The 26559-nt window shown below is 38.8% G+C and overlaps 1 protein-coding gene across 1 annotated transcript in view; it reads left to right on the top strand.

The window, feature by feature from the left end:
* The window catches only part of GRIN2A (glutamate ionotropic receptor NMDA type subunit 2A), a 184356-nt gene that overhangs the window by 87044 nt on the left and 70753 nt on the right, over positions 1-26559 (top strand). Inside the window, exon 3 of the mRNA XM_050906142.1 lies at positions 17888-18480. Within this exon, the coding sequence (XP_050762099.1) occupies positions 17888-18480 (593 nt within the window). The remainder of the gene's footprint in view (positions 1-17887; positions 18481-26559) is intronic.

Consider the following 26559-nt stretch of genomic DNA (forward strand, 5'->3'; position numbering starts at 1 on the left):
TCCTTTTTATTATTAGACGTGCAGGTTTTACGGCCATGGATGTTGACTAGCTGTAGAACTGTTTGAGATTTTGGATCAGGCCTTGACTGTTTTAGGATTTTGCTTCTGGAAAAATGCTAGAAATATTATTCTGGAAATTGATGAAGTCTTTAATTTCTTACCAGTGCTAAAGGAAAGAACATCCCTGCAATCTTATGTGTGTATTTGTATGTGTCGTCATTTAAGTCCAGCCAGCAACTAAGTACCATGTGGCCGCTCGCTCACTCCCCCACCCAGAAGGACAGGAGAGAGAATCGGAAAAAAAGTAAAACTCGTGAGTTGAGATAAAGACAGTTTAATTGGACAGAAAAGGAAGAAAATAATAATAATGATAATTATAATAATAAAATGACAATAATAATAATCATAAAAGAATTAGAATATACAAAACAAGTGAAGCACAATGCAATTGCTCACCACTTGCTGACTGATGCCCAGTCAGTTCCCGAGCAGGGGCCCCTGGCCAGCCTTCCCCCCAGTTTATATACTGGGCATGACATCATATGGTATGGAATATCCCTTTGGCCAGTTTGGGTCAGCTGTCCTGGCTGTGTCCCCTCCCAGCTTCTTGTGCCCCTCCAGCCTTCTTGCTGTCTGGGCAGGAGAAGCTGAAAAATCCTTGACTTAGTATAAACACTGCTTAGCAACAACTGAAAACATCAGTGTGTTATCAACATTATTCTCCTACTAAATCCAAAACACAGCACTGTACCAGCTACTAGGAAGAAAATTAACTCTATCCCAGCCGAACCTAGGACAGTATGCTTGATCTGCATGATGCATTATGAAATTTGCTGCTCCTTTCTGTAGTATTTAGTCCATCTACCTATGTGCAAGTGTAGTAAAGCTAAGTTAAATTTCTGTCAGTACATAGAGTATTACTGACGTGAGAGACAGGGATGAAAGCACTGTGGAAGAATTGTAGCCTGAAGAAAATTTCAGCCAGTCCACCTTCATTAACTTTAAATGGCCTTGGCAAGTCTGAGGTGTAATCCGGAAAGAAACTTGGAAGGCAGCAGGATTGTGGAAAGGGAATTGGGATATGAAGAGGATTTGTGGCCCACGTTGGAGAGGGAATATGTACAGAGCTCAGAACGTGACCTGGGTTCTGAAAAAACCAAACAAGCAAGCAACAAAATGCTTTATCACCGCTTACCTTCATCACAAGTCTTCAAAACATGAATTTTGATTAGTATTGCGATTCTAGTGCCTAATTTGGCTGATGGGTAAATTATAGGTAACGTTCTTCTGGTAGTAAGTGAACTAGAAATCACTGTTCTTGCCCTCTACTGGAAAATAACGGAAATAGTTTTAGCATTGTAAAACTCACTTGATTAAAATGAAGTCTGATACTTCAGTTTTTAATGACTGAAGTAGTAAATGTCTTTGGTTCTGCAGTGGTTTCATAGTTTCTTCAAATTACTCATCAACTATTAAGGCACCACTTAGTATGATGGAGTCAATATGACGGGAGGAATAAGTTATTGTTCTGTGTATATAAGTGTGTATATAAACATGCGGGTATTTTGGGGTGTATATATAGGGATTCTGTCTGTGCGTTGTATGTATTATACATGTTATTGTTATGTTATGTATATATTATACATGTTATGTAACAAATAGAGTCCACAAATCTGTTCTGAAACAGATTTTTATTACATGGCCTCTAAATGTTGGATGTAGCAGTACCTAGATATGTATAATTATGTGACTTGGAAAAGACTGAGAGTATCCTGCAGGGAATTGAACAGCTTTAGGACCATTTAGAAGGTAGAACTTGGTCGAGGAACAGATTATTCCAGAGGTTCTTGTAGCTGTAGTCTTTACTTTTAATCCTATAACTCCAGTCAGCTGGTGTCACTTACTCATAACCCTCAAACTAATTGGATACTGGTGAGCATTCTGTTATGCAAGAGTGGAGTGTGCTAATCACACCTAATGAACTGTCATGACCTTACGTCACAGCCTTCCCCAGTGCTTGTTTGGAAGGTGTGTGCATTTTGTGATCTGTTTTGATGGAAATTACACTTGTTATTCTTTTGGCTTATTCTCTTCATGTAGTTCACCCAGCATGTTCAGTTGGTTGCATTGATTAATTAGTTGCATCATTTGCATTTCTTAACTCCCAGGTTTTCATATGTCTCTGCAAAGATATTAAAAAAACAAAACCAAAAAAGACACTTCTTATGCTGGTCTGCATGGCCAAATTAAAAATACCAAGGGACGGTCAGAGACCTGTGTTGTCTTCTAGTGTAACAGCATTACTTGGACTATCTGTTCAGAATATGAAAAGAGGATGTTATATCTATATGCTGGGCAGGAAAACAAAAAATGAAATAATTATTTGTTGATTTCAAGGTCTTTATAAGAGTGCAAAGCAGAATGAAGCTGAACAGCTGATGTGTAACACATTACCTGCAAAAACTGCATTAAATAAATGCAAAGCTTGCTTAAATTTAAAGTGTTAGTGTATGTTCAATATTTCCAAATAGTCCCTTGATGCTACAGCTCAGAGGTAGAAAATATAAATCCTGAATATGAGTTTAAATAGGCAGACATGTGATTTTGAGATAGTCTGCCTGATCTGATTTTTTTGAATTGGAATGTGATATAATTTTTGCTTTGCTTGCAGTTAGTAATTTATATCATCACAAATGTCAGTGAGATTCTAATCACTAGTGAATTTTTTTAAAGTCAATACAATCTCTGAATCTAACCTAAACTTTAGAGGTGTAATTAGTTTAATAAATTTCAATAATAGGAGACTAAGTCTTTGATGAGATAATAATTGCAGAAATAAGCTATTTCACTCCAGTCTGCATTCCTTGCTCCAGTCCCTGCAGTGTTCAATATCATCCGTCTCCTTTGAGGTTACTGCTCTGGCAGCACTGAAAATCGCTGCACACCCTTCATCATCTTCAGAGCAGAGTTGGCCGTTTTTAAGATGAATGAGACACAAGAGCCTGTTTAAGACAACTGGACTGATTTTGCACTGAAGCAACCAAGGAGTATTCACATGAATCTTTCTTCTAGCTGCACCACAAGGGTGACTGCTGCCAATGGGAGGTAACAAATTAGAGGTCAATAAAAAGGGGGGGATGGGACACATTGGTTAAATAGTTTTAAACGCGGCTGGTTTTAATACTGATTATCATTCATTGGCCTGAGAAATCTGAGCAAAGTCTGCCAAGCTATCTGTTCTCATGATTTACAGGACTTCCCAGTCTGTAGATCTTGGAGTACAGAACTTGTGCAATGGCAAAACATGTTAATGAGAAGGTCTTGGGGCTGTGTGTTCTCCCAAACTTTGATTAGAAGCTAAAATACTTGTCTGAAGGTCTAGTGGTTGAATCCCATACCTTGCCAAGAAAGTAATGGTAGTTCAAATAATAATACAAAGACATAATTTGTAGAAAGTTCCATTCAACCAAGATGTCCTACAGTTAGCTATAAATTGGTAAAGGTGTGACTGCTATGCCTTTCCACAGCAGTTATTTAAAGATCATGGCTTACTTGTAATGATTTAGACTTGTCATCTGTCCATCCCCATCCGTACCCTCTCCCCCCCAATTTTTTATAGTACTCCAGTACATAGAAATTGGTCAACACACCCTTTCAAAAAAAGTACATTAAGCTCTTGGTGAGTATGGGACCACATACTAGTCTCTGTGTAGAGACAGGGCTCTGAAAACCAGGTGATGAGCATAAGAGGTTGACTTCTCTGATTTGTGTGGTGAAGGAAATAAATGACACTGGTTTATGAGTATACAGCCAACTGAATCACATTTGCTAACTAAACTTTTGCTCCTCTTAGTCATCAAATACCCTGAGTCTGTCTGGAGATCCTGAAGAGTTTAAGTGAGTGGGCTCCATCTTCTGAATTGGGCAGGAATTTGTCCTAAGTTTTGTAGTAAATAAAGGTGCTCCTGTTTTCACATAAACACATTCTTCAGCTGCAGCTTGGTGAGGGTGGGAAGAGGTCTGTGTTAAACATGTTAAGGAACTGTGAAAATGTTTAAATAGTTTGGGAAATTACCTCATATTCATGAGTAGGAATATGCACCTAGCTGTGGGCTTCATAATGCACCTGTGTGCATTTAACTAGTTCTCTGAATGAAACTGAAGAGATGACAAAGTCTTCCCAGATAGCGGTGTTAGCAATGAGGCCCCATATGTGTCTCTTCTGCTTGTTTGCTGAAGAAACTACAATCATTTTTAGCATTGTCTTCTCAAATTCTTCTGCTCATTGTATACCAATTTATACAAATGAGTTGATGAGAATATCCCTTATGCATCCGTTTAATTTCCAAATGCACCAATGTATGTACAAATATCATTGCTCAGTTGAGCTCTCATTTTGATTTAGTAGTCTCATTTTCAAGTAATAGTCCTTCCTTCTGAGCAGACTATACTTTTCTATATATGCTTATTTCTGCTATAGCACCAAGCATCTTGTTTTAATGATGTTATTTTTATTTATACTTAATTCTGTGCTTTGTGTTGAATTTTGCTCATGAATGCCCCATAAAATTTGTTCTTTCTTGGGGATTTATGTGAGGTAGTAAGGCAAACAATTTTTCATAGAAAAAATAAATGGAATATTTTAACTGATCACCACAAACTTTGATATTTTCATAGTAAACAAGAAAATGTTAGTGTGTCTTGTTTCTATGGAGTGACTGTATAATAATAAATTTTAACTCTGTTATGAGATTGGTTACGCAAAAAAAAAAAAATCAAAGAAAAATATGCTGCTTAATCTCCTGGAGAGGGATGAAACAGTGTGCAGAAGTCTTTCAGTGTACATAATACTATACATGGTGTATTTTACAGGTTTGAATTTTTTATCAGACTACAATAGAAGTTACAATTTTTTCAGCTTTAATTTTTATTCCGCAATCAGATGATGTATTATCATTTGATACACTGAGATAAAATGAGTAAAGTTATATCCTGTATTATGGGTATGTATAACAACACATTATCATCCATACGTAGGATAGGTTTCAGCTAGGACAGAGTTAATTTTCTTCCTAGTAGCTGGTACAGTGCTGTGTTTTGGATTTAGTAGGAGAATAATGTTGATAACACACTGATGTTTTCAGTTGTTGCTAAGCAGTGTTTATACTAAGTCAAGGACTTTTCAGCTTCTCCTGCCCAGACAGCAAGAAGGCTGGAGGGGCACAAGAAGCTGGGAGGGGACACAGCCAGGACAGCTGACCCAAACTGGCCAAAGGGATATTCCATACCATATGACATCATGCCTAGTATACAAACTGGGGGAGCTGGCTGGGAGGGGGAGTCGCAGCTCGGGAACTAACTGGGCATCGGTCAGCGAGTGGTGAGCAATTGCATTGTGCATCACTTGTCTTTCTTGGGTTATATTTCACTCTCTTTTTACCTTCCTTTTCATTACTATTATTTTTATATTTTTTATTTCAATTATTAAACTGTCTTTATCTCAACCCACGAGTTTTACTTTTTTTCAATTCTCCTCCCCAACACCCCCCCCAGGGGGAGGAGTGAGCGAGCGGCTGTGTGGTGCTTAATTGCTGGCTGGGGATAAACCACAACATAGTAAAACCACCTTTGGACCAGACTTACGGTCACTTGAAAGAGGAGACTAGAAACTATTTTTGTGTGGATGGTTTCAAGACATTTCATGAAGTGTGGCATTGTAATGTGACTTGTGGTAAATTATTCTACGTATCACCGGGCATCTTCCCTCCCGGAAGATTTACAAGGAAATGCATTATACTTGCTTATTCTAAGCCTGTACTCCTTGTGATAAAGGAAACCTGTTATGTCTTTGAGAATTGATAGCTGTTGAATTGCAGCTTTTGTGAAAATGCCTTTTTATGATGTGGTCATTGTGCAAATACAGTTTGAAGCGACTGACAGATTATTGCTGGCTAAGCTACATTACTAAGAATAATGGATAATTACTGCTGTAATTTAGTCAGTTAAACTTTTACTGGCCCTCACTGATTTTATTTAAAATCATGTTATTCTTAGTATTTGTTTAATAATAAAGATGATTAAGAAAATGGGCTTTTGTAAATGGCATTCCTTAACTGTTTGTGATTTGTGTCCAGTCACCTGTCACACTGTATTACTTCTGCTCTATGCTTTTTTTTATATTTCCTGAAAGAGAGTATGAGTTCAAGTGACAGAGGATTTTGTGTTTGTGTTTTCAAATGAAGGTGTTTTGTTTAAAATTGGGTAAAACTTTAATACTTAATATTTTTATCAAGAACCAGTGGTTGTCCAAGTATTTATTAATAATACATGATCCACAAATAGTGAAAGAAAATATCTGCTGCTATCCAGGAGGGAGTTAATTTGTTTTGCACTATTCATCTATTTCTAATGGTGTCTCCAACATACTGAATGTTTGTCTCTGGCTCTGTGTCAGCTCCGGACGGCAGAACTGGTATAGGATGTGTTGGAAATAGCTGAGCTGTCACCAGAAATGGCTTTCAGAGGCAGTGTTGTAGATTAAACTTTTGCTTGTGGGATGCCTAGCAAGGTGTCTGTCGGGAGCAGAAAGCTCAACCCATGGGTCAGTAGGTACTCGCATACCCGACGACTCCTCTCTTGTGGTGCTTTCTAACATCAACCCTTCTTGTCCAGGCTTATGCTGAGGAGCTGCTCGCTTTTCAGTGGACGGGATTTTGCTCCTCTCCTCCACTCCTGTTATCCAAGGTCCTTTGCAGTGGCTCAGTGATTCCGAATTCCTTGCCAGTGATTTTGAACTCTGCGCCAGGCTGCCCTGTAGAAGGAAAGCTGAGTAGAGAAAAAAAGATGCACGTTGTGGGATGTTGACCCATTCCCTGCAGCATGTGTTTGATAATACAAACACGGTCATTCGTTCTTTGCATGTTTTATAGTGACACTTTTGTTCTTAGTACCTGCTCCTGTCCTGATCTTCAGCAACCGAGTTTACTCCCATAGAAATCAGGGAGGATCAGAACAGAGCTTTTCTCTACATGAGCTTGTTTCTGCTTATTTCTCTGACATTTCTAGTGAACTGACAGACTGTTGCAATTGTAGCAACAAATGTCTGTCCACTGAGAAGAATCATGGATCTCATGTGAACTTCCATCCATCCAGGTATCCATCTCCTGAAGAGCTTCATGTCAGGGAGCAATTCTACTTTCTGTGGAATGGAGCACGTCAAGTGATATGGCATAGTTTTTATATCTCATTTTTCTTTTCTTTCCCAATTTTCAATACACACTGTGCAGGAAGACTGCCTTACTTAGTAGGGATTTGAAAAATCAACACCTTTCTCCCTAAAATGAGCTGTATCTGCTCCTGAACACAGGACAATCCCTGCTTGCTCCACAGATCCATCTTCCTTGCACAAAAGGGGGAGATTTGGTTCAGCTTCATTATTCATCTTCTTTTAATTATGTGTTAATGTAACATGAAATATCATCATCTGGCAAACTCGAAGTCACATTGCTTTTATATAGAGAATTATGATTCATGAAAAGGAGTGCAAGAACTGCCTAGAGAGAGCTGTGCAGTGAAGGCTTCCTCTGTTCTTCCACATTGCACCCATGTTCCAGGAGTTTTGGTGGAGTATATTGCAAAGAATCAGGTCATGGCTTTTTCTTTTCCTTTTTAGTAGTACGTAATGTCACAGTAAGCCGTGGCAAGTTGGAGGGTCAATCCTAAAATATTTATTTTAATAAGATGTTTAATCATAGTGAAATATTACACCTGCTGTGAATAGCAAGTATCAGATGGAAATGGCTAGGATGCTGCTTTCAAATCTCAGTATTTTTCAGACTGGATTTTGGACACCAGAAGGTCCATGGGTTATTTCTAAAGGACCTGCAAAAGAAGAGCAATCTTGTAGTCTGTAAACTTAAAATTGCTGTTCTAGGGTATGGCACTAGGGGACACAAATGGAGACAAATCAAGATACACTAGTTTAAGGCAAAGCACAATCCCTTGTGCCTATTACATTGAAATCTAAACTGCAGTTGCAACTTTCTTAACAAGCTTTTTTACATGAGGTCCCTGAAATGTAATGAGTCCTCATCTTCTATGTGTGGAACTGAAGGCACTTAACAACTTTTAAGAACAGGTGTTTTGTTTGTTAGCCATCCTACACAAAAGGCTTTTTTTCAAAGGAACCCAAAGGATTGGCATCTAAATCCCTTTGATGCACAGTTCCATTAATGAAAATGAGCAAGTACCCCCACTTTGTATTGGTAGACAATCTGTTTCAGTTAACTGAGTACTTAAACACTTTTCTGAGGACACATATAGTAGCATAAATAAAATGGGCATGGCTGAACTCTCACATCTGTGCAGATGCTCCTTTCTGCATGAGCATACCCACCTTTGGAGGCTATTGAGCACCCTGAGCTCCCATTGAATTTAGATGTGAGGGTACTTACAATTTAGTTGCATTATGGATACTTGAAGAAATCTATTAACTGTTGTAGTCTCTACTGAGATTAGTTAAAAATATTTCGTGTTTCCTACCTAGGTTAGAAAAACTCTGAAGTTTATTTTTATATTTTCATAGGAATCTGTAGAAGTCTTTGATTTGTGTGGTGTTGTACCTATCTAGGAAATAGCTATATGCATAGTGTTGTCAAATGCAACTAATAAACATTTCTGGCATTAAAACCCAAATAATATGTTTTGTTACTTATTTGTATTCAGTACAAGCGTTATTATGTCTCTCTTCAAAGTATAAAGATATTCTGCAGGTTAAGGAAGATGGCTTCAGTCCTCTTCATGCTGTACTGAACATTGTACAAACATGGTTTTTTATAGCTGGAAATGAGATACTCAATTTGCTATAGCAATGCAGTATTTACTGTATCTGGTATGACTGTCAAATCTGTAATAATTTCTAGAAAGAATTACTATGCCTTGTAAGGACCTAAACTTAGCATTTTGAACATTTCCTTTCTTGAAGTTATGTTTTCCCTCTGATATTTACTGCAAATCAGAACCACGCTTAAATATACTTTGCCTCTACTTAACTAGGGAAAAGTAACTTGAGCTAAGCTATTTCATAGAAGAAATAGTTTTACTGCCCATATAAAGATCTCAGCAATTTGAATATATTGGTAAAGCTTTTCTGCCCAGAATATTATTTGCTCATGGGAATAATGCCTGGCAAATCTCTTGATGTGTGATATTCTTGCAACTAAATAAGTCGATGCATCCTTAAACAGAATGCCAAAAAGAAAACATAGATTGAAGTCAAAGGTGTGGAACAGTGTGGGTAGAGTCAGAAAAAGTAGGTGCAACAGAGTTTTTTGTCTGCGCGTGTCTGTTACGTTACCTTACTTACCATCCATCACAGAAAGCAATGTTAAATGCTTATGTCCTTATCTGGTTAGCACATTGATATTGCAAAACTGTCTTATCTGCCTACAGCTGAATTCCGCGTTCTTCCTCATTCCACATTCTTCCTATGTTCCTTCTCATATGGATGCAGTAGCTCTGAGTACTGGAGACTTTGCAACTACTTGAACACAAATGTGGTTTGTTTTGTGATTTCAGCTATGATTATTCAAAGGCTCTGCAATGAATACCAGTGAAATCATCCATTGTTGGTGTACTTTGGGCTACGTTCTTATCAGTAGGATTCATTCTAAGATATGCAGTTAGCCACCCTCTTGTCTTGAGCTAGGGTGGTATGTAAGTACTGATATAGATCATATATATCAGAAATTTTGTAACTGAATTTGCTTCTGACTTGCTGCTATTAAATGTGCAATGGAAAAAGATATTCATTGCTAGACTGATGGGCTGATCACTCACTTTGAGAAAGCGTGTAATTTCTATTAGCATAACAGAAGAGCAGCTGTAGCTTTGCCCAGAGGCCAAAGATGATGCCTAAAGACGAGAATATAAAGGATAAGCATAAATGGTATTTCCCTTGAGTACCCTCTCTTCTTCAGATCTGCTGATTACACATAAAAGCAGAGGAGTATACAGAGTATTTTGAAACACTTCCTTCTAGAAGAATTTAAAAGCAGCATGCATGCTTTGGATAAGTTATGATGCTTTTGTGACTTTGCCTTCCAAAGGCAGGTGAGTCAGGTTTGCACCTCTTCTTGTTTAGCACCCAGACCACCTGGGGAACAAAAATGCATATGTCTTCTTGAAGAGATCAAGAATCTTGAATCTCTCTTCTTATCATCATCTTCCTCTGCTACTTGAATACCTCCCACAAATCTCTGTTGCCATGGAAAGCTGCTCTGAATGGCTCCTTGAACTCCGTTCAGCCTTCCTCTTAAAAAATTTCCTTCCCATCTGTGTCTCTGTCCTCCCCAGCTAGCCTCTTGCTGTTGGATTTCTCTCTTCAGTCTAATGCCGCCGAAGCAGACTAGGTACACAGAGGTGGCTAGTCCAAGAGTCCTGGCTCATAAAGGAAAAGCACACAGTTAAAAGCACACAGTAAAAAATTAAATTGGGTTTATAGTTCTTCTATTTGCTTAATAATTTATACTCACCATTTGGCAAAAGGGGGTGGAGGGGGAGGTTGTTTATTGCCTTCATTTTTACTTGTTAAGTGTAGATGTATGGAAATGACTTAGTTAATGGTTTTCTGGCTTCTCATCATCAACACAAGTGAGAAGTATTTAGCATTCAATTGAGACCAAATGTTTTCAGACAAGGAGATGATGTCTTAAGGCATTTTTATTGATATTTAATTATGCATATCTTTCTATATAGTGTATGGCATTTATGCACACATGCAATACATACTATAAGTAATCAGCCTATTTGGCTTGATTCAGCTGCTATTAAATGATAAATTGTTACTGATTCTGGATTTAATGTTGCATTCTTGGCCATAACATATTTAAGTGTTATTGTGGGTAAGTAAAGTTTTGATTCTGTTTACAGGATTAATAAGTTTGGATGGTGTTGGTTTTAAAGCTCCTAATGGCAAAAACTGTATGAAAATTCTTTTGCAAATTTCATTGATGTGAGCTGTAAGCAGTTAGTTATCGCAGGATTTTCTTGTGCAATACTTGTACTAGATAAGAGAAAATTTGAACAGAGAATCATACTTGTCCTCAACCACTCTAAATCCTTGTTCTGAACAACTTTTCCTATAGCTTGGAGGTATATGATACATATCTAAATTACTCTGTGATGTCATCTTATCGTTAAGTGAAATGGTTAGTGTGTTGGATACCAAATAGCTGGAATGAAAATTTGTCCCAAGGATGAATTATTGCATAGCATTGATTCTCGAAAATTTCCATAAGCTATTCAAACAACTTATATTTTTTGACTCCACAGCAATAGTAATGTAAACAAATTTTGCTTAGCTAGAACATTACCATTAAACTGAAAAAATATTATCAAATCTACATATTTTAATGTAGCAGGTACAAACCATGAGAAAATCAGACACCTAAATTTAATAAATGGCAAAACATCTGCAGTCATGACAAGGGGCACAAGAGAAATGATACTCACCTATAATCTATGGCATAAAATGTGTCCTCCTTGCTAACTAATTGATATATTAGGTCACACCCATTTTTCAATATTTATTTTCATGGTGAAATACTTATAGGAAATGAGAAACTTTTGTACAAATCTTATCTTCTCCATAAAGGAAATATATTTTAGGATAATGCTAACACTTTACACTGATGTACAGCACCACATAATCCTGTATGGGTTAGAGTGACGGATTTATATTCAAGACATATTTGAACATACAAAGCAAATATTTGTCTGACAATACTCTTTATTCTCCCTTATCTTCCTTGCAGGCATCAGTACTCTACTTCTTACATGTTGGGATTCTCTTTCGCCCCAAAAGCTGTACAATAGCTGTTACTCATCCAAATAGCTATGGTACAGCCAGCTCCATGCTGCCTTTTCGTAGAACCACAGTTTTGCCCTTCCTCATTGAAATATTCACAGTGTAAGGCATTTCTGTAACTGTGGAAGTTGAAATTTATCTAGAAAGGAGGCATCTTGTGAATAAACCTTTCATCAAATGACCACACAAAAATCCCTGCTGGTTTGCATGAATCTTTTCAGGATTTTATCAAGTTCGGTCACAGGCTTGTTGACGTCATTTCAGCCTTTGAAAGTATTTTTCACTTGCCTGTCCTAGTTGAACAGGAGCTCAGACTGAGACACTACAATTTCCAATGTTTGAACAATCCGTCAAAGAAAACCCAGATGTGTTGAAAACCCAGACGGTGCGCTCTGGCCCAGGGAATGGTTCGTGAGCTCTGTGCAAAACTAGTCTTCTTCCCTAATTGAGTTATGTTGTTTCACTGTAATGGCATGTTGAGTTACGTTAATTCATTAGACATGACACTGTATTATTTGAAGAATGAAAGGATCAAAAACCAGTGGACTCTGCAATGATGTGCAGAAACCCTGTTCTCATTCCTTTGTATTTGTTTATTTGCTATTCTGGTATAGAAAAAATAGTGACGAACTTCAACTCTTGTAGCAGGCCCAGATAAGCCAAGCAGGTAGCATAAAATTAAATGGATATATTAAAGAAAAAAAACCCCAAACAAACCCTATCTGTTATCTAACAAAATTCTTAGGATAAAACCATGACCTGAAAATATAGAAGCCTCTGCAAAATGAATCCCTGCAGGCTCCCTCTGGAAGTGGGAAAGAACATGCTTGATTAAGCCAGTGCTAACCTTTCAAAATCATGTTTCTCTGATATTTATTCCTTGAAATAATAAAAGGGGACATGTCAGATGTTGGAAAGCCGTAATGTACTCCCTTGCTTGCTGCTGCCCTTTTCTAACTTCAGTGTTCCTCTCCCAGAGCAAACTTTTAAAATAAAAAGTAAGACCTCGCTTCGTCCTTTTTGTTGACCTTTATATGTTTTGTGGCTCTGCATTTGTACCAGTTAAATTACAGAGCAAGAAAATTTCCATCCCTTTTCCAGCTCTGCTAGAAGGCCTTAGTCTTCTCAGTGACAAATGGTGAAACACATTCACAGGTCTACGTGGGCAGATTTGGAGAACTTAAAATCTATCGTGTGGGGGCTGCAGAAGCCCACACACCCTCATCCGCAGAGCCCCTGCCCTGCTGCCCACTCCCTCCCGGTCAGCTCAGCCCGTGCCTCGGGGAGGGCTGGCCCGGGGGGTCCAGGCATTGCTGGACAGGGACAGGGGGACGAGTCAGGCTCCAGGTTGAGTGCAAGGAGCAAGTCGGTGTCCACTTGGGCTGGGCATGGGCCCCGCTGCAGCTGAGCTTGTCTCAGGGTGATGGCAGCTTGGGGGGGTCCCATGCGGGGCCATGGTGGTCGGTGGGGGATGCCTGGGGCCCGGGCAGCTCTGTAGCCCGCGTGGGAGGGCAGGAGCACAGCTCTCAAAGGAGAGGTTGGTATCAGCAGAGAAACCTGCGGGCGGGGGTTGTGCATGTGTTTAACCATGTGTGAGGCCTGAGAGGTGACAGGTCCTTGGGAAGCAAGTCTTTTCTGCTGTTTGTAATAATTAGTAAATTATTTCCACCCTCACATGTTGCTCTGCTTTGCCTGAAAGTACATAATTTTGTATAATTTCCCCTAAATTGCTCCCATGGTGATAATGGGGGAGTTTTCTCCCTGGGCACCTCAGTGAGATGTTTGTGTTGGGAATTGCATGTTCTATACTGTTAATGAATAGAAGCAGGAATTTAATAACTTAAGAGTTTAGAAATGTATAGGGTATCTTGGGAGGAAAGGTTTTCCTTTCAGCTCCTCCACTTGAGTGTTTGCATTTATTGAAAGTTTTGCATGGGTCTGTATAGTACCACAAAGGAAGACCGTATGGCTGAAACCTACATATTCATGACAGATAAACACGATTCACTTCATGTTTACCAGGGGATCAATACATCATTTCAAGTAATCCAAGAAAAATTGTACCAAGTTAACACACTGCAAGATACATTATTCACCTACATTTGAGATGGGTACAAATAATTCTATTCTGTATATTTTTTGATGTGATGTTAAATTATTCAGCTTAAATTCATGACTAATCTCTGGCTTTCAGTTTTTCCAGTCTTCATAAAAATGCCAAATAACTACTATAATTCATTAAACAGGAAACAGCTTGCACTGTATATGTATACCTAGCACCACATGCCTTAAATCTGTTATAAAAATGGAATATCTAAGTTACAGTGGTATAAAATAGGAGACAAATCATTTTTGCTGGATCTCTGTGGAAGATAGAGAGTGAGCTAGAATGAAGTAATTAAGATAACTTTAAAGTCCTACTTGTAGTCCTGTCATAATAATGTTGTTTCTAGCTGAATAAAATTATCCGCTGGATTGCTTTTTAAACCAAGTTCCATATTGTTTTTTGCTTCCTCTCACAATATTGTCTTACCAGTGAAACAACTGTCCTCAACAACTCTGCCAAGTGGAAAATCAATTTGGTCTTCTGTTGACCCCTATTTTGTTCTGCTTTAGCATTTCATTTTCATTTAGCAAAAGGTATACTATTTTAGATAACAAATGTTTCTTTCCTTAACTAACCAGCTATTGCAGCTTTTTCCCTAGTAGGCATAAACTACTGTCAGGGCTTACCTCAGCTGTTACAGCAGCTGTGAATATGCCCTGCTGATCTCACGGAAAAGCTGGAGCTAGGAAACTAACATGTCATGAAAATAGCTGAGGATGAGGTTTTGAGAGAAATATTCCTGTAATTTGTTGGAATTGGGGAAGTGAAATGTGCAATTCTGACAACAGTGACAGTTTATAGACTCAGTACACTAAAAAGCAACTTACTCTAATATATTAATCTATGAAATGACAGCACCAGAGAGAGCTGCTCTGTTTTGTGCACAAGCATGGGAACATTGAAGTGCCCTTCTCCTGTAATGACAGAATTTTACATTGTATACAAAATTCAAGAATAATGTTAAGCAAGAAGCAATTGAAGGATTAATTCCTTCTGGTGTCAAACATATGGGGAGATGTTTTGCTATAAACTGTATGTTCATGTGCAAGACAGAAAGAAACAAAAAGTTTTAATTTGTTCTTTTCCTTCTCTTTTCATTGCTGTGTTTTGTTTACATGGTAGAATCCAGCTAAGAAGCTAGAACAGAGAAATCAAATAAAGCATTACTTAATCAATTCCACAACTACTTCTAACTAAATTTTTGCTCATATCAGTGTAACATCTTGCGATTTTCATGCTTTGAGATTTATCTGTGGAATTCCTTTGTATAAAAGTTTCTTGTATTGGACAAGTGGTTTAGCTTCCTTGCATCATCCACCAATAATCTCAATAGATGGGGCTGCTGAGGAAAGAAAAAGAACATATTTCTGGTGTGCATTTAAAGCACCTTCTCTATTACATCTGTATTCCTACTTCAGCAATGACTTAGACGGATGTCTTGACAGATGACAAGATGACAGTTAAATGAAAATAACTGAATAATTTTGGTTTTTTACAAACATCACTTTAGTTTGCTTTTGAATATAGAAAAGTAGAACTTAAATTCTATATGTGTAACAAAATACTAAGTCTGTATAAAGCAGAGGAATAATAATAATGCTTTTCGGGAAGAATGTGAAGCTTTAAAAACCCCAAAATGGACAGTTGTCTAGATGTTTAAGGATACAATAGTTGAATCCCTTATAGTTTTATTTATTTATTTGCTATTTCTTCACTAAACTTTCTCCCCCCCTGCCCCGACTTAATGGATAATATGTCCTTGAATATTCTCCTTGTAGGCATTTAAATATCTCCTGAAGTTCCTAAGGCTGCAATTTGCCTGTAATCTTCCATCTGTTTCAAATTCATTGTAAACACATACAGTCAGATCTTCAGCTCTATAAAAGCATCACCTGAAGTCAGTAGAGCTACATGGAATTTCTTCGTATGAGAATCTCGCTTGTCATATTTGTATCTCCACTTTTTCTGAACCCAAACTTGTTTTCACCATACAATTATAAATTTTTTCACCATTCTGATCACAAATTGATGTTAATTGCCTGATTTTGACTGAAGTCACAGATTTTCTGTGTGCTGGGTTTCTTTAGCTATAAGCGTCCCCAGATGAAAAGCTTGCTTGTTTGTTTGTTTATTTTTAAGTATACAGTGCAGGTCACCAGGAAATAGCTCCTAGAAGTATTCAGCAATCGAATCTTCCTAATTCAGTTCTTCTCCCAAATATGTTTTATAACATCCGTGATTAATCCGAAACCACTTCAAATCTGGCACTGGCATTCAGAATGGTGTCTTTGAGGTACCAAAGAAGCCATGGCAGATGATTTCATTACCACCAGTGGTGTGTATTTTGTACCTTCAATATCAGTCTTCATGGTCTGACACACGTCGTAAGACTTTTATTGCTGTCAAGCTATATAAAATCCTGGTGTCAGGTTCTTAACACTTGGAAAGTAATAACACTCCTCATCTTCTATTAAGAAAAATATAGACACTCAGTTTGCTCTGAATAGATTTCTGTAGATAAAATACAGAACTTGTAGAGCTGAGTTACCATTCTCACTAATAATTGTATGTTTAACACCACCTTGCCATGAAACCTAAGTCAATTAATCTGTTTCAGTTCCTCGCAAGTGTAAAATAGGATAGCAGTTTGCAACCACATTCATGAAACTCTTTAAATTAAAAGTACTGTATATGTCTTTCCTGTAAAGGCTGCATAAGAAATCTTGAATGGTTAATATCTTATTTTTAAATCATAAGCTTTTCTTTCAGCAGGAGTTCATGCTTTCTGTATCTGAAAATGATGCACATAAGTTGCCACTACTGGTCAGGAATAAATACTGAAGTAAAATGAAAATAAAGAATTATATAGCTTCCTGTGTATAGTTTTGGTACTCTAATAATTGTGATGTATATAAATCTAGAATGTAAAATTCAAAAATAAATTTAGATCTTACAGCAACTTGGTAAAAATAGACCAATGAAAATGTTTGTAAATTTAGTGCTGACAAAATATATTATTGTGTTGCCTGTTTCTGATAGATGTTGTTAAAATAAGAGGCACCTGCCCTTATGCTGTAGCAAATGTTATGAATACTGTAAAAGCCCAAGACAAATATTAGAAACAAGTCTCCTAGCAAACTGACAGCACAGCTGTCTCAGGCAATACAGTTACCGGTTACAGACTCTGAGGCCATTGTTTGAATTTACTTCCATTTAAGTCCTTTAATGAGGACACCGGCAGCTTGCTGGTTGTCCCTGGAGTCCCATCCTGTTAATTCTACATCAGGCATCAATGGGCCATGTGCTCTGAATGGAGCATGATCAGTAGCGGGCCCATGAACAGTAGTGAACTCAGTACCTGGGGATGATATGATCTATTTCTGCAGAGTTTGACAGCTTCCACCAAGTCCAATGAACCTGTAGAAATAAAGTATCCCTCAGACATTAGGTCTGGAAGTACAGAGCTTCTTCATATATATACAGCATATGCATTGCATTTTATTTCCATTGTAACTAAAAATTGGTATGAATTTATTGGGTCGCGTTCCTAATACGTTTGATGAATCTAAAGCTACCTGCTAGAGATGAGCTGTTTAACAGTGGGTGGCTGTCTCTAGGCAGCTTCCTCAGTAAGTACTGATTTGAGTTGTTGTCTTCAAGTGATCAAGCACTCAGAAATTTCCTATGTAAATATCTGTTTGTCACTTTTTGGCAAATATTTTAGTTAGCTGTGGTACTTACTTATGATCAGTGTTGCTTATTAATGATACGGATACGATAAGGCACAGAAAGTTATTGGAATGCAACGAAAGTTTGGTAGCCATGGTGGACCAAAGAGAGCAGAAGAATTAGAGATTCTATTCCCTTCAGACTTGTACAAAATCAGTAATCTTTCACTGTGTTTGGTATTCTAGGATGTGATGTCCACATTCTTCCAGTTTGGGGCTTCCATCCAGCAAGAAGCCATCATCATGCTGAAGATCATGCAGGATTATGACTGGCACGTATTCTCTCTGGTGACCACCACCTTCCCTGGATATCGAGACTTCATCAATGTCATTAAGACCACAGTGGAAAATAGTTTTGTGGGCTGGGACATGCAGAACATCATCGTACTCGATACCGCCTTTGGAGATGCCAAGACCCAAATTCAGCTGAAGAAAATTCATTCATCTGTCATTCTGCTATATTGTTCCAAGGATGAAGCTGTCTACATACTGGATGAGGCTCGTTCCCTGGGCCTTACTGGCTATGATTTCTTTTGGATAGTTCCCAGCCTGGTTAGTGGTAACACAGAAATCACTCCCAAGGAGTTTCCTTCAGGACTTATTTCAGCATCTTACGATGAATGGGACTACAGTTTAGAAGCTCGGGTACGGGATGGCCTTGGGATTATTGCCACTGCTGCATCAGCCATGCTGGAAAAATACTCCTTCATTCCTGAAGCAAAAACTAGCTGCTATGGACAACTGGAGAAAAATGACCGGCCATCTCACACCTTGCACAAGTAAGGCTTATTGCTCTGGGTTTTTTTCAGTACATAACCTTGGTAATTTTCCATTTTATTGCCATTATATGTTTCTTGAAGGAGAATGTTGTTTTTTGTTAATCCTATCATGCCCTTTTTAAGAAATGATTTTCAGATGTTCCAAGGAAACAAGCAAGAGGACTTGCTGCACTGATAGCTGTGTGCACGGAAATGATGTTATGTGCTCTGGAGAATAAATACTGCTCTGGATCTGATGTAGAAGATGACAGAAATTGGTCTTAGAGGGTATGAAGCTGAGTTAATAAAATCGTGCCATTGTGTACTTTAACTATGAGGTAAAATTGCCAAAATGCTCTGGAGGCTGTGCCTGAATCACTTGCATCAGCAGGAACCTGGCAACATTTTAGAAGACAAGAGATGTGCAAGCGTTAAAGAGGTGTCCCTGGAAATTATAGAAGTATTAGATTAGTTAGGCAGCTTTTATCACCTAATAACTGAAGTCTGTCACTTCTGCTTGTGAGGATTTTATTTTTGTCACCTGTACTAGAATAACTGTAAAAATTAATCTGCATTAATCCAAGCTGATATGGATGTTTTCTCAAAACAGTTTGTCGTATGGGAGCTGACAAGGTTTAAATCAGGATTCTTTGCTGCTTCCCGCACCCCCCCCCCCACCCCCCGCCCTTTAATTATCCCTTTTAGATGTGGTACTCCTGATTACTTCTATCCAAAATGTTGCATAATACATGTCACACAGTAATATATTTCTTTATCTGGTTTGTGAGAGGAAGTGAAGGGAATCTTACATATTTTTTAATAGCTCTTTACAAGATCTCATATGGAAGCTACTAAGCAGTATTTATGAAATTTGTTCTGACCAAATATTGCAGATGAAGCACTTTCTACAGCAAAGCAGGATGGAATTGGCACAAGAAGGAAAGTCAGTGCTGATTTCATATAGGAGATTGTGGAACATTTTTAATCTTCTGAGATGTACATGCATATTTGGATTAGGAGTTGATTGCCATATGATGTCCTGGAACAGTTGTTGTTTTCCATGAAAATGGCATCTTTGTGCACAGCATTCTTCAGAAGCTCTCTTAAAAGCTAAATACTGCCAAGTAAATGGATTTTAACATTTCATACACGTATTTTATAAACAGTGTGATCAAAGTTCAGAAACTTGCACAGTTCTCCTTACAGAGGACTTGACTTTAGTATGACACTTCCAATTTTTTTTGGTCTCCCCTTTCCTATTTCTAAGCCTCTGCCTCTAAAACTGTACAAATTCACTGGAGGCATTGCAGAAAACCTGCAATTATTTTCCTGCTGCCCCCGTTGCCTCTGGGGAGTGACAGGAGGCAGCACTGGGCTGGCTCTCTGCTCCAGCATGGCTCCAGGAAAGCCGTCGCACGGTGACTCGTGTCAGGGCAGAGCAGGTGGGAGGCACTGCCGGGATGACTGTCCCACCCACACCCAGTATGGGATCCTCATATGGTTCTTCTTAATGCAGGTGCTGACAATGCCAGATAAAAGCGAAAGCTAATGGCATATTATTAGCCAAATTCTGTGCCTTAACAGTGGGATCTGTACAAAGAAAGAAGTCCACTATTAATATTTGAACTCCAGTTTCCGTGAAAGTTAAATTGTATTCTGTCAGAAGTGTTGGTGTTTAAAATAGTGTGGTTCAGTTGGACGGGCCACAAAAACTTGAACTGGTTTTGAAAAGGACTCCTACCCCATTGTTTTGGTAATACACTAGTGTAGACTTGAATTAGGTATTCAACATAAGTTGTCTTTCTTCAAACAATCATTTTTTTCTCATTAAATCTGTATGATTACAAGAATAGGGCTTGTGAGTGATAGGGCAGTGAGATTAAACTTTACCAGGAGATTCTGCAGTGTGCAGTGCATGATGCACATAGAAATTATTAATAGGAGAAGTTGTAATGTAGTGCACTGTGGCTAATAAAGTCACTTCCCGATGCGAAACACTGAGCTATGAAATGAGAATATATTTTCCGTACCGGAGATACTTTGAGCTTCTCCAACACCACAAGAGCAAGAAGCAGGCTGTTTTTAATTTAGAAATGTCAGAATTACGCTAAAATGAGTAAACTTTACATAGTCCTTCTTATGTAATAACTCCCCAAGACTATTCTTGTCACATGTAATCTGCAAGAAAAGCAAGTTTATACAAGCATTTAGCAGTGCTAAGTAATCTCTGGGAGCTGACCAGTCTCTCCATGCCAAGGTGAATTAGGTAAATTCATTGTACTTTCTTATCCTCATCACTAAATTGTAGGTTTCTTCCTTACCTGACAAATCAATGCCTAAATTGGGGTTTTATTCTGAAATGTAATCTTCACAGTTTCAGGTCACAGATAGTGCAGCTTTGTGTTTTAAACTACAAGATAAATGTATGTGATGCTGTATTAAGGAGCTAACTTGATCAAAGGATTTTGGAGCATTCTCACAATGAAAAGGGCTAAAACAATTGTACATGTCTTACGGACCTGGGATCTGCTGTACTGTGCCTCCCTGTTCACACTGTAAATCAATGCTAGAGAAGTAGGGTTGCAGGAAGGGACACTGCTTGCAAGCTCGGGAGCAGAGAACTCAGTGGAAAGCAGGGAAGACGCTCTGTAAGGTGATGCTTGAGCAAAACCAAGCTCAAGAATGGAGCAAAACCCCAGGATTTTTAGATTCCATCTATTATAATGACAGTCTAATTCAGCTTTAAACCCAGTATAGTATTTTAAGGCTATGCCATAACAGCTAATTTGCTTGTGAATGGAGGTTGGTAATGCTTTATGTGTGACTTCCTGCATCTAGATAGCGATTTTCATCTCCATTTATGAAGAAATTCTCTGTAAAGAAAGCCATGAAGTGAAAGCTCCTCCTCCCTCTTTCTCAAATCCTTTGAGTATTAAATTGGTTTGAAGATATATATGTTTTGAAGCACGCAATTTATCCTTCTCCTGTCACTGCAATTCTAAAATTCTTTTATTGGCTTTCTAGACCCAGAAAAAAATCAGGTTTGCTTTAGTTTTTGGAATGATTTGGTCAATGTTCATTTCTGGTACACATGAGTAAACTAGTTTTTCCCTATGAATAAAGGATTTAAAATAAAATACAGGGATCATTTTCAATGCATTAAAAAACGTACGTACTTACATATATGTATTAATTCAGACCATCTTTTCCCATCTGTGTAAGACTCAGATTCTCCCAAGGCAGAAAAATACTATTGTGTGAAATACTGGCACTAGCTCAGCAGGATAAATAGAATTAGCAGCTCATTAATGCAATGTCAGTTGAACAAATGCTTGCTCTCTCTCAAAAAAGGAAAACATGTAAGCAAACAAACAGCAAAACAAAATAACCCTCCCAGTCGTCATGGAAAATGCTGCTGCTTTGTGAATAGAAATGCTTCTGCTTTGTCTAGAAGAGTACTCATGTTGTGTGTAAAAGTCATAACCCTGGGAGATACATTTCACAACATTTCCAACCACTCCGGTCCGTACAGGGGTGGATGGGGATGACAAAGCTGCTGCTCTGTTGTCATTATCCTGAAAAGTAAAAAGATGTGTCTATCCATAGGTAGTCAGGCGTTTACCGCATAGTGGTTACATGTAGTTACATTCAGTTTCCACATACAGCCAAATAATATGCAGGATTTAGAGACTCATCTTACTTTCGGTAGTGAGGGTGTAGGGCTAGAAAGCTGTCCAAACTGCTCTGGGCAGGCTGTCATTTCATATCCTTCCCAAGCATAGTTTCCTTTATTCGTCATCACCGAGCCAGTGAGCAGGAGCAAAGTGAAACTCAAAGGGCCAGGTACAAATGCATTAGTTGATCCTGCCCTGAGTCACCCTACTTTAAAAACTTGGGGCCTCAGTGGGAGCAGTGTTTTGAAATGTGCTACCCAATGTTGCTGTCTTTCCATGGACAACCGCACGGTTCATTTTCTCGTCCTTGCTGTTGTGCTGCTGTTAACTTACAGCATGGCTATGAGACAGTGTCTTCTTCAGAGGGCAAGGGTATGCTGTCTCTCTAGTCCTGATATTCATTCATCAAGTTTAATATTTTGATTCCAGCTTTTAGCAATGACAGATAAATTTTCCTCTTTTTCTTTTGAGCAAAATCAGGGATTAAATGGACACAATGGTTTGATGAATAATCCAGCAAATCTGTTTAATCTTTTCCTGCATACAGATCAACAGCCAATTTACAGCGGATTTGTTCATTTATGTTTTGTCAGAAGACTTGGGAAAAATAAGTATCGTCTGCTTTATTGTATGATTGAAGATGTATCGTTATTTAACTAATTATGTATGACGCAAAATGTTTTTTCACTGGTAGCATACTTGCTGTGCAGAAAAACAAATGTTATTTACTTTCACCTAAGACTCTCTAGAATATTTTGTTTGTCTTTCCCATTTTGTGATCCCACTGTGGTTTTACTGGAGCCACTGCGTGCTCAGAGGAGTGCATTGCATGCAGGGTGATGATCTGAGAAACCCAAGTTTCAGTAGTCACATACATTGCTTACGTGTTGTGGAGGGAAATGGCTAATTTGAGTATATTTTCAACTTAGTACTTCATTTTTCGTAACTTTAAAGCTTGAAGAAGTTTCAGGTTTTGCATGCTGCTAGATTTGCTTATTCTTCTCCTTCGCTACTGCGAATGCTGCTCCACGGAAACGAATTGAAACGAGGATGAAGCACCTAAATGGCTGAAGGCATGAAAAAAGCTTCAAGCCTTCGTGGAATGCCGAGGCCACAGTGATGCAGGGAGCAGCAGATTTCCAGGGAGGACAGTATATTTAGGCAAGCGTGTCCAAACGAGGACCAAGCTGCCAGTCCTAGATTTAAAGTTAACAACTAATTTCACATTACAAGATTCTGGATTACAAGAAATTATTATTGTCAACATGAAAAAATGAATGAGAAAAGATACTCAAGACAAGAAAAAATTTTGTCAGTGGCAGGATCCCACTTAGCCTTATTAATTTGTGTGGGGATGCTTTCTGATCAGGAGACCCAGTAGCAGAGTATTGTAGCAATTGGATTGCTATGGTACACAGGGGTACATGAAGTCTAATTTACTGCTGATGAGCAGATTTTAAACAGTAACAACTACATATTTGCACTTCTTTTAATTCACGTGCTATAATTGCCCTTTTCTATAGTACGAGGGCATTTTCCATATCGTTACATTAAACAGCAGGAACTGAATTGATGAAACTGTTGTCATGTTCCTCCAAAAGTAAAACTAAACTTCACCGGCAACAAAAGAGGGGTTCTGGAGGAAAACACTCCCCCCAAGAGATCCTGATGTGGTGCTGGTTTACTGACGAAGTGATTCAAGAAATTATAGAAAATCTGTATCAGAATTTTCTCCCGGGTTAGGTCAGTTTAGGAAGCAGAAGGTACCAAACAGTTACCAGGTTAGGGGCTTTTAGAACATTTTCCCCTTTTTGTGGTAATTAAAAAATTTTAAAACATGAGAACAAGCATGGCCTCTGTTCTGGAGTTGAGCAGAGCCAGCCTTCAGGGCTGAAAGCAGGCCTTGAAAGTCAAAATATAAGTGAAGGTTCTTGGAGGCAGAGCTGCTGCAGACACCATCCCCTTGCAGGCAGCCAGGCAGGCTTCACGGGGAAGAGTTTGGGATGCTTCTGAGGTGGTGCAGCAAAATGTAACCATATTAGTGCTTTTTATGAAATGTTACTGCTAATAATAACATTAACTCACTAAAGCTTCTGATGTTTAGTTACACTAGTCTGTGGCACCCTCCCAGGGAGCTGGGCCCTTTCTAATTGTGCTCCCTCCCATTACTCCCCTTTCAGAAGGGCTCCCCAAGAGTTTTGTCGCTTGTCTGGCAGCATTGGGGCAAAATGACTTTTCCAGACTTAGTGGCAACTAATGCTTTAAGGAGCAGCTGGCAAGAGGTACAAGTAGTTGGCATGCCATTCCTTTTTCACAGTCACTGAGCATATTGTTCCCAAAATTTTATCCATCCATGCTGGCTCAAGGCCTAGGGAGATACAGCTCCAAAGCAGGGTATCGTCGCGGAGTTATATTCAGGAGAGCGAGGGCTGGGGGAAGTGGAGGAGGAGGAGGAGGACGCATGAAGAGGAAGAAGCAGCTCTTTGCAACACTGCGAAGAATTTGGATTTAGAAAAAAAAATCCTATATAGCCTAATCCGATGCATCGCTACCTTGTTTAATAGTGATCTATTTTCAGACCTATTTCTATTTCTATATGTACTTCAGACCACACATTATATAATCTACATTCAGCGTTTCTTGATTTAATTTTATAGATGTTTTCAGGAAAACTGTTCCTTAATGATAATTTGTCTTGGGGTTTCTATTGATAAGTATCTTTCAAATTTCACAGTAGAATCATAGTAAGGAAGTTCAGCAGTTCAGAGCCTCAACAAGATAAAGAAGAAAAGACAAAATTTGGATTCACTCCCGCTTTTTTAGGTATGATACTGGGTGAATGCCAAGCCCAGACAGGCTGGCTGTCTAGATTATTAAAATGGTTGGTTCGTACTATTTGGAGGAAAGAGAAATATCACCAGATGACACATTGGTTGTGAGGCAATTCATCTGCTTTAAATCTCAGTTTGGAAATTCCTTCTTTGGGACAGAAGGGGGAGAGTTTCTTTTATGAAACCTGTATTTCCCTAAGTCTCTGCTGTTTCTCTTCGTTGCCTGCAGTTGTCATGGATTCGAAACACTGCCCCATGGTGAAGAAGGCACTAAATAAAAAATGATAGTCCTCAGTGATGGCACCTGAGGAATTTATCAAGTTTGATTATCTGATCTGGGCTGCAGGATGAGGGCAGGAAACATGGGTCTGAACTCATGGCAGCGAGGAGTCCCATGGGCTTTCAGCTCCCTGCAGTTATCAGGCCGGGTGCTTTATTTCACAGGTCTAGTAACTAAGTTATTTTCTTTGGAGGTAGCTTAGGAGCGATATGTTTTCGTTAATGCCTCTGCCTTACCCGTTATATTTTTCCCAGCCGGTGATCTGTTTGGGCGCTGGATACTAGGTGGTTTTCACACTAATTATAAACCAGCCTGTTATCGCAGAGCTGGCTCTGTTCCTGAGCCCGACGAGTCCTGAATTTCTACTTTTAAACGTCTGAATCTGTATAAAATTATCATTATAAAACAAAAAAGGAAGGAGCCAATATCAGAGCAACCAAAAGAAAGGGCATCTGAGACAGTCTATGCTTCCTGGCTCTGAACTTGCTTTTAAAACCACGGGACATTTGCTGAGGGTGTTTGCATGACCCGTTTGGTTTCTAAAGGCGTAATTCCTGTATGGTGTGCCGCCCCTCTGTCCTGCAGCCCCCTGGCTGGCTCTCCCCCTGCACCCCGCCGCCCCTCCTGGGTGCCCCAGGGTGCCCCTGGTGCTTTGCCAGGCTGGAGCTTGGAGCAGTTTCTCCTGCGATCACACTTGCACTCGCTGGAGTGAAGGTTTTGAAGGTAACCCTGTGAATTCAACGTTTCCCCTCCCTCCCGCCCCCACTCTGAATCTAGCAATTTATTTATTACTAGATGCTGCAGTGTTATGAAAAGAGGTTAGTGAAGAAGAAGGCTTAAACCCTGGTAGGAGAGAAACCAAAGGATTCTTTTTGTAGGAAAAGCAGCTGTTGTTACTACTTGTGTTCAGTTACACGACTTGATCCTAGCACAGACAGTTTCACATTCATATTTCAGTGGACAGATGGAAAGAAAATACACATGAAATAAAGAAAAATGGAGAAAACATCAAAACAAACAGTTTGGAGGGGAGAAGAGGGAATTTTTTTCCTGTATTAGTTTTGGTGAGAGCATTTTTTGTTGTTTGTATAATAATCATCACAACTACATTGTATGCATTTATTTTTAAGGGATCAATTAATTAAAAAGTTTTAATTTATTGCATTGCTCCAATGACTTCCTGGGTCAGTGCGTGTACATGCACGCAATTGCTAGCTTTTAAAATCCAGGTCTTTTCTAAATGCCCTGAATTTTTACACATTTGTAAAAGTATTTTCTTATGTATCACATCTTTTCAATGCTGTGATCCTTGCAT

This window comes from Gymnogyps californianus, chromosome 15, assembly GCF_018139145.2.
Source record: "Gymnogyps californianus isolate 813 chromosome 15, ASM1813914v2, whole genome shotgun sequence".
Taxonomy (NCBI): domain Eukaryota; kingdom Metazoa; phylum Chordata; class Aves; order Accipitriformes; family Cathartidae; genus Gymnogyps; species Gymnogyps californianus.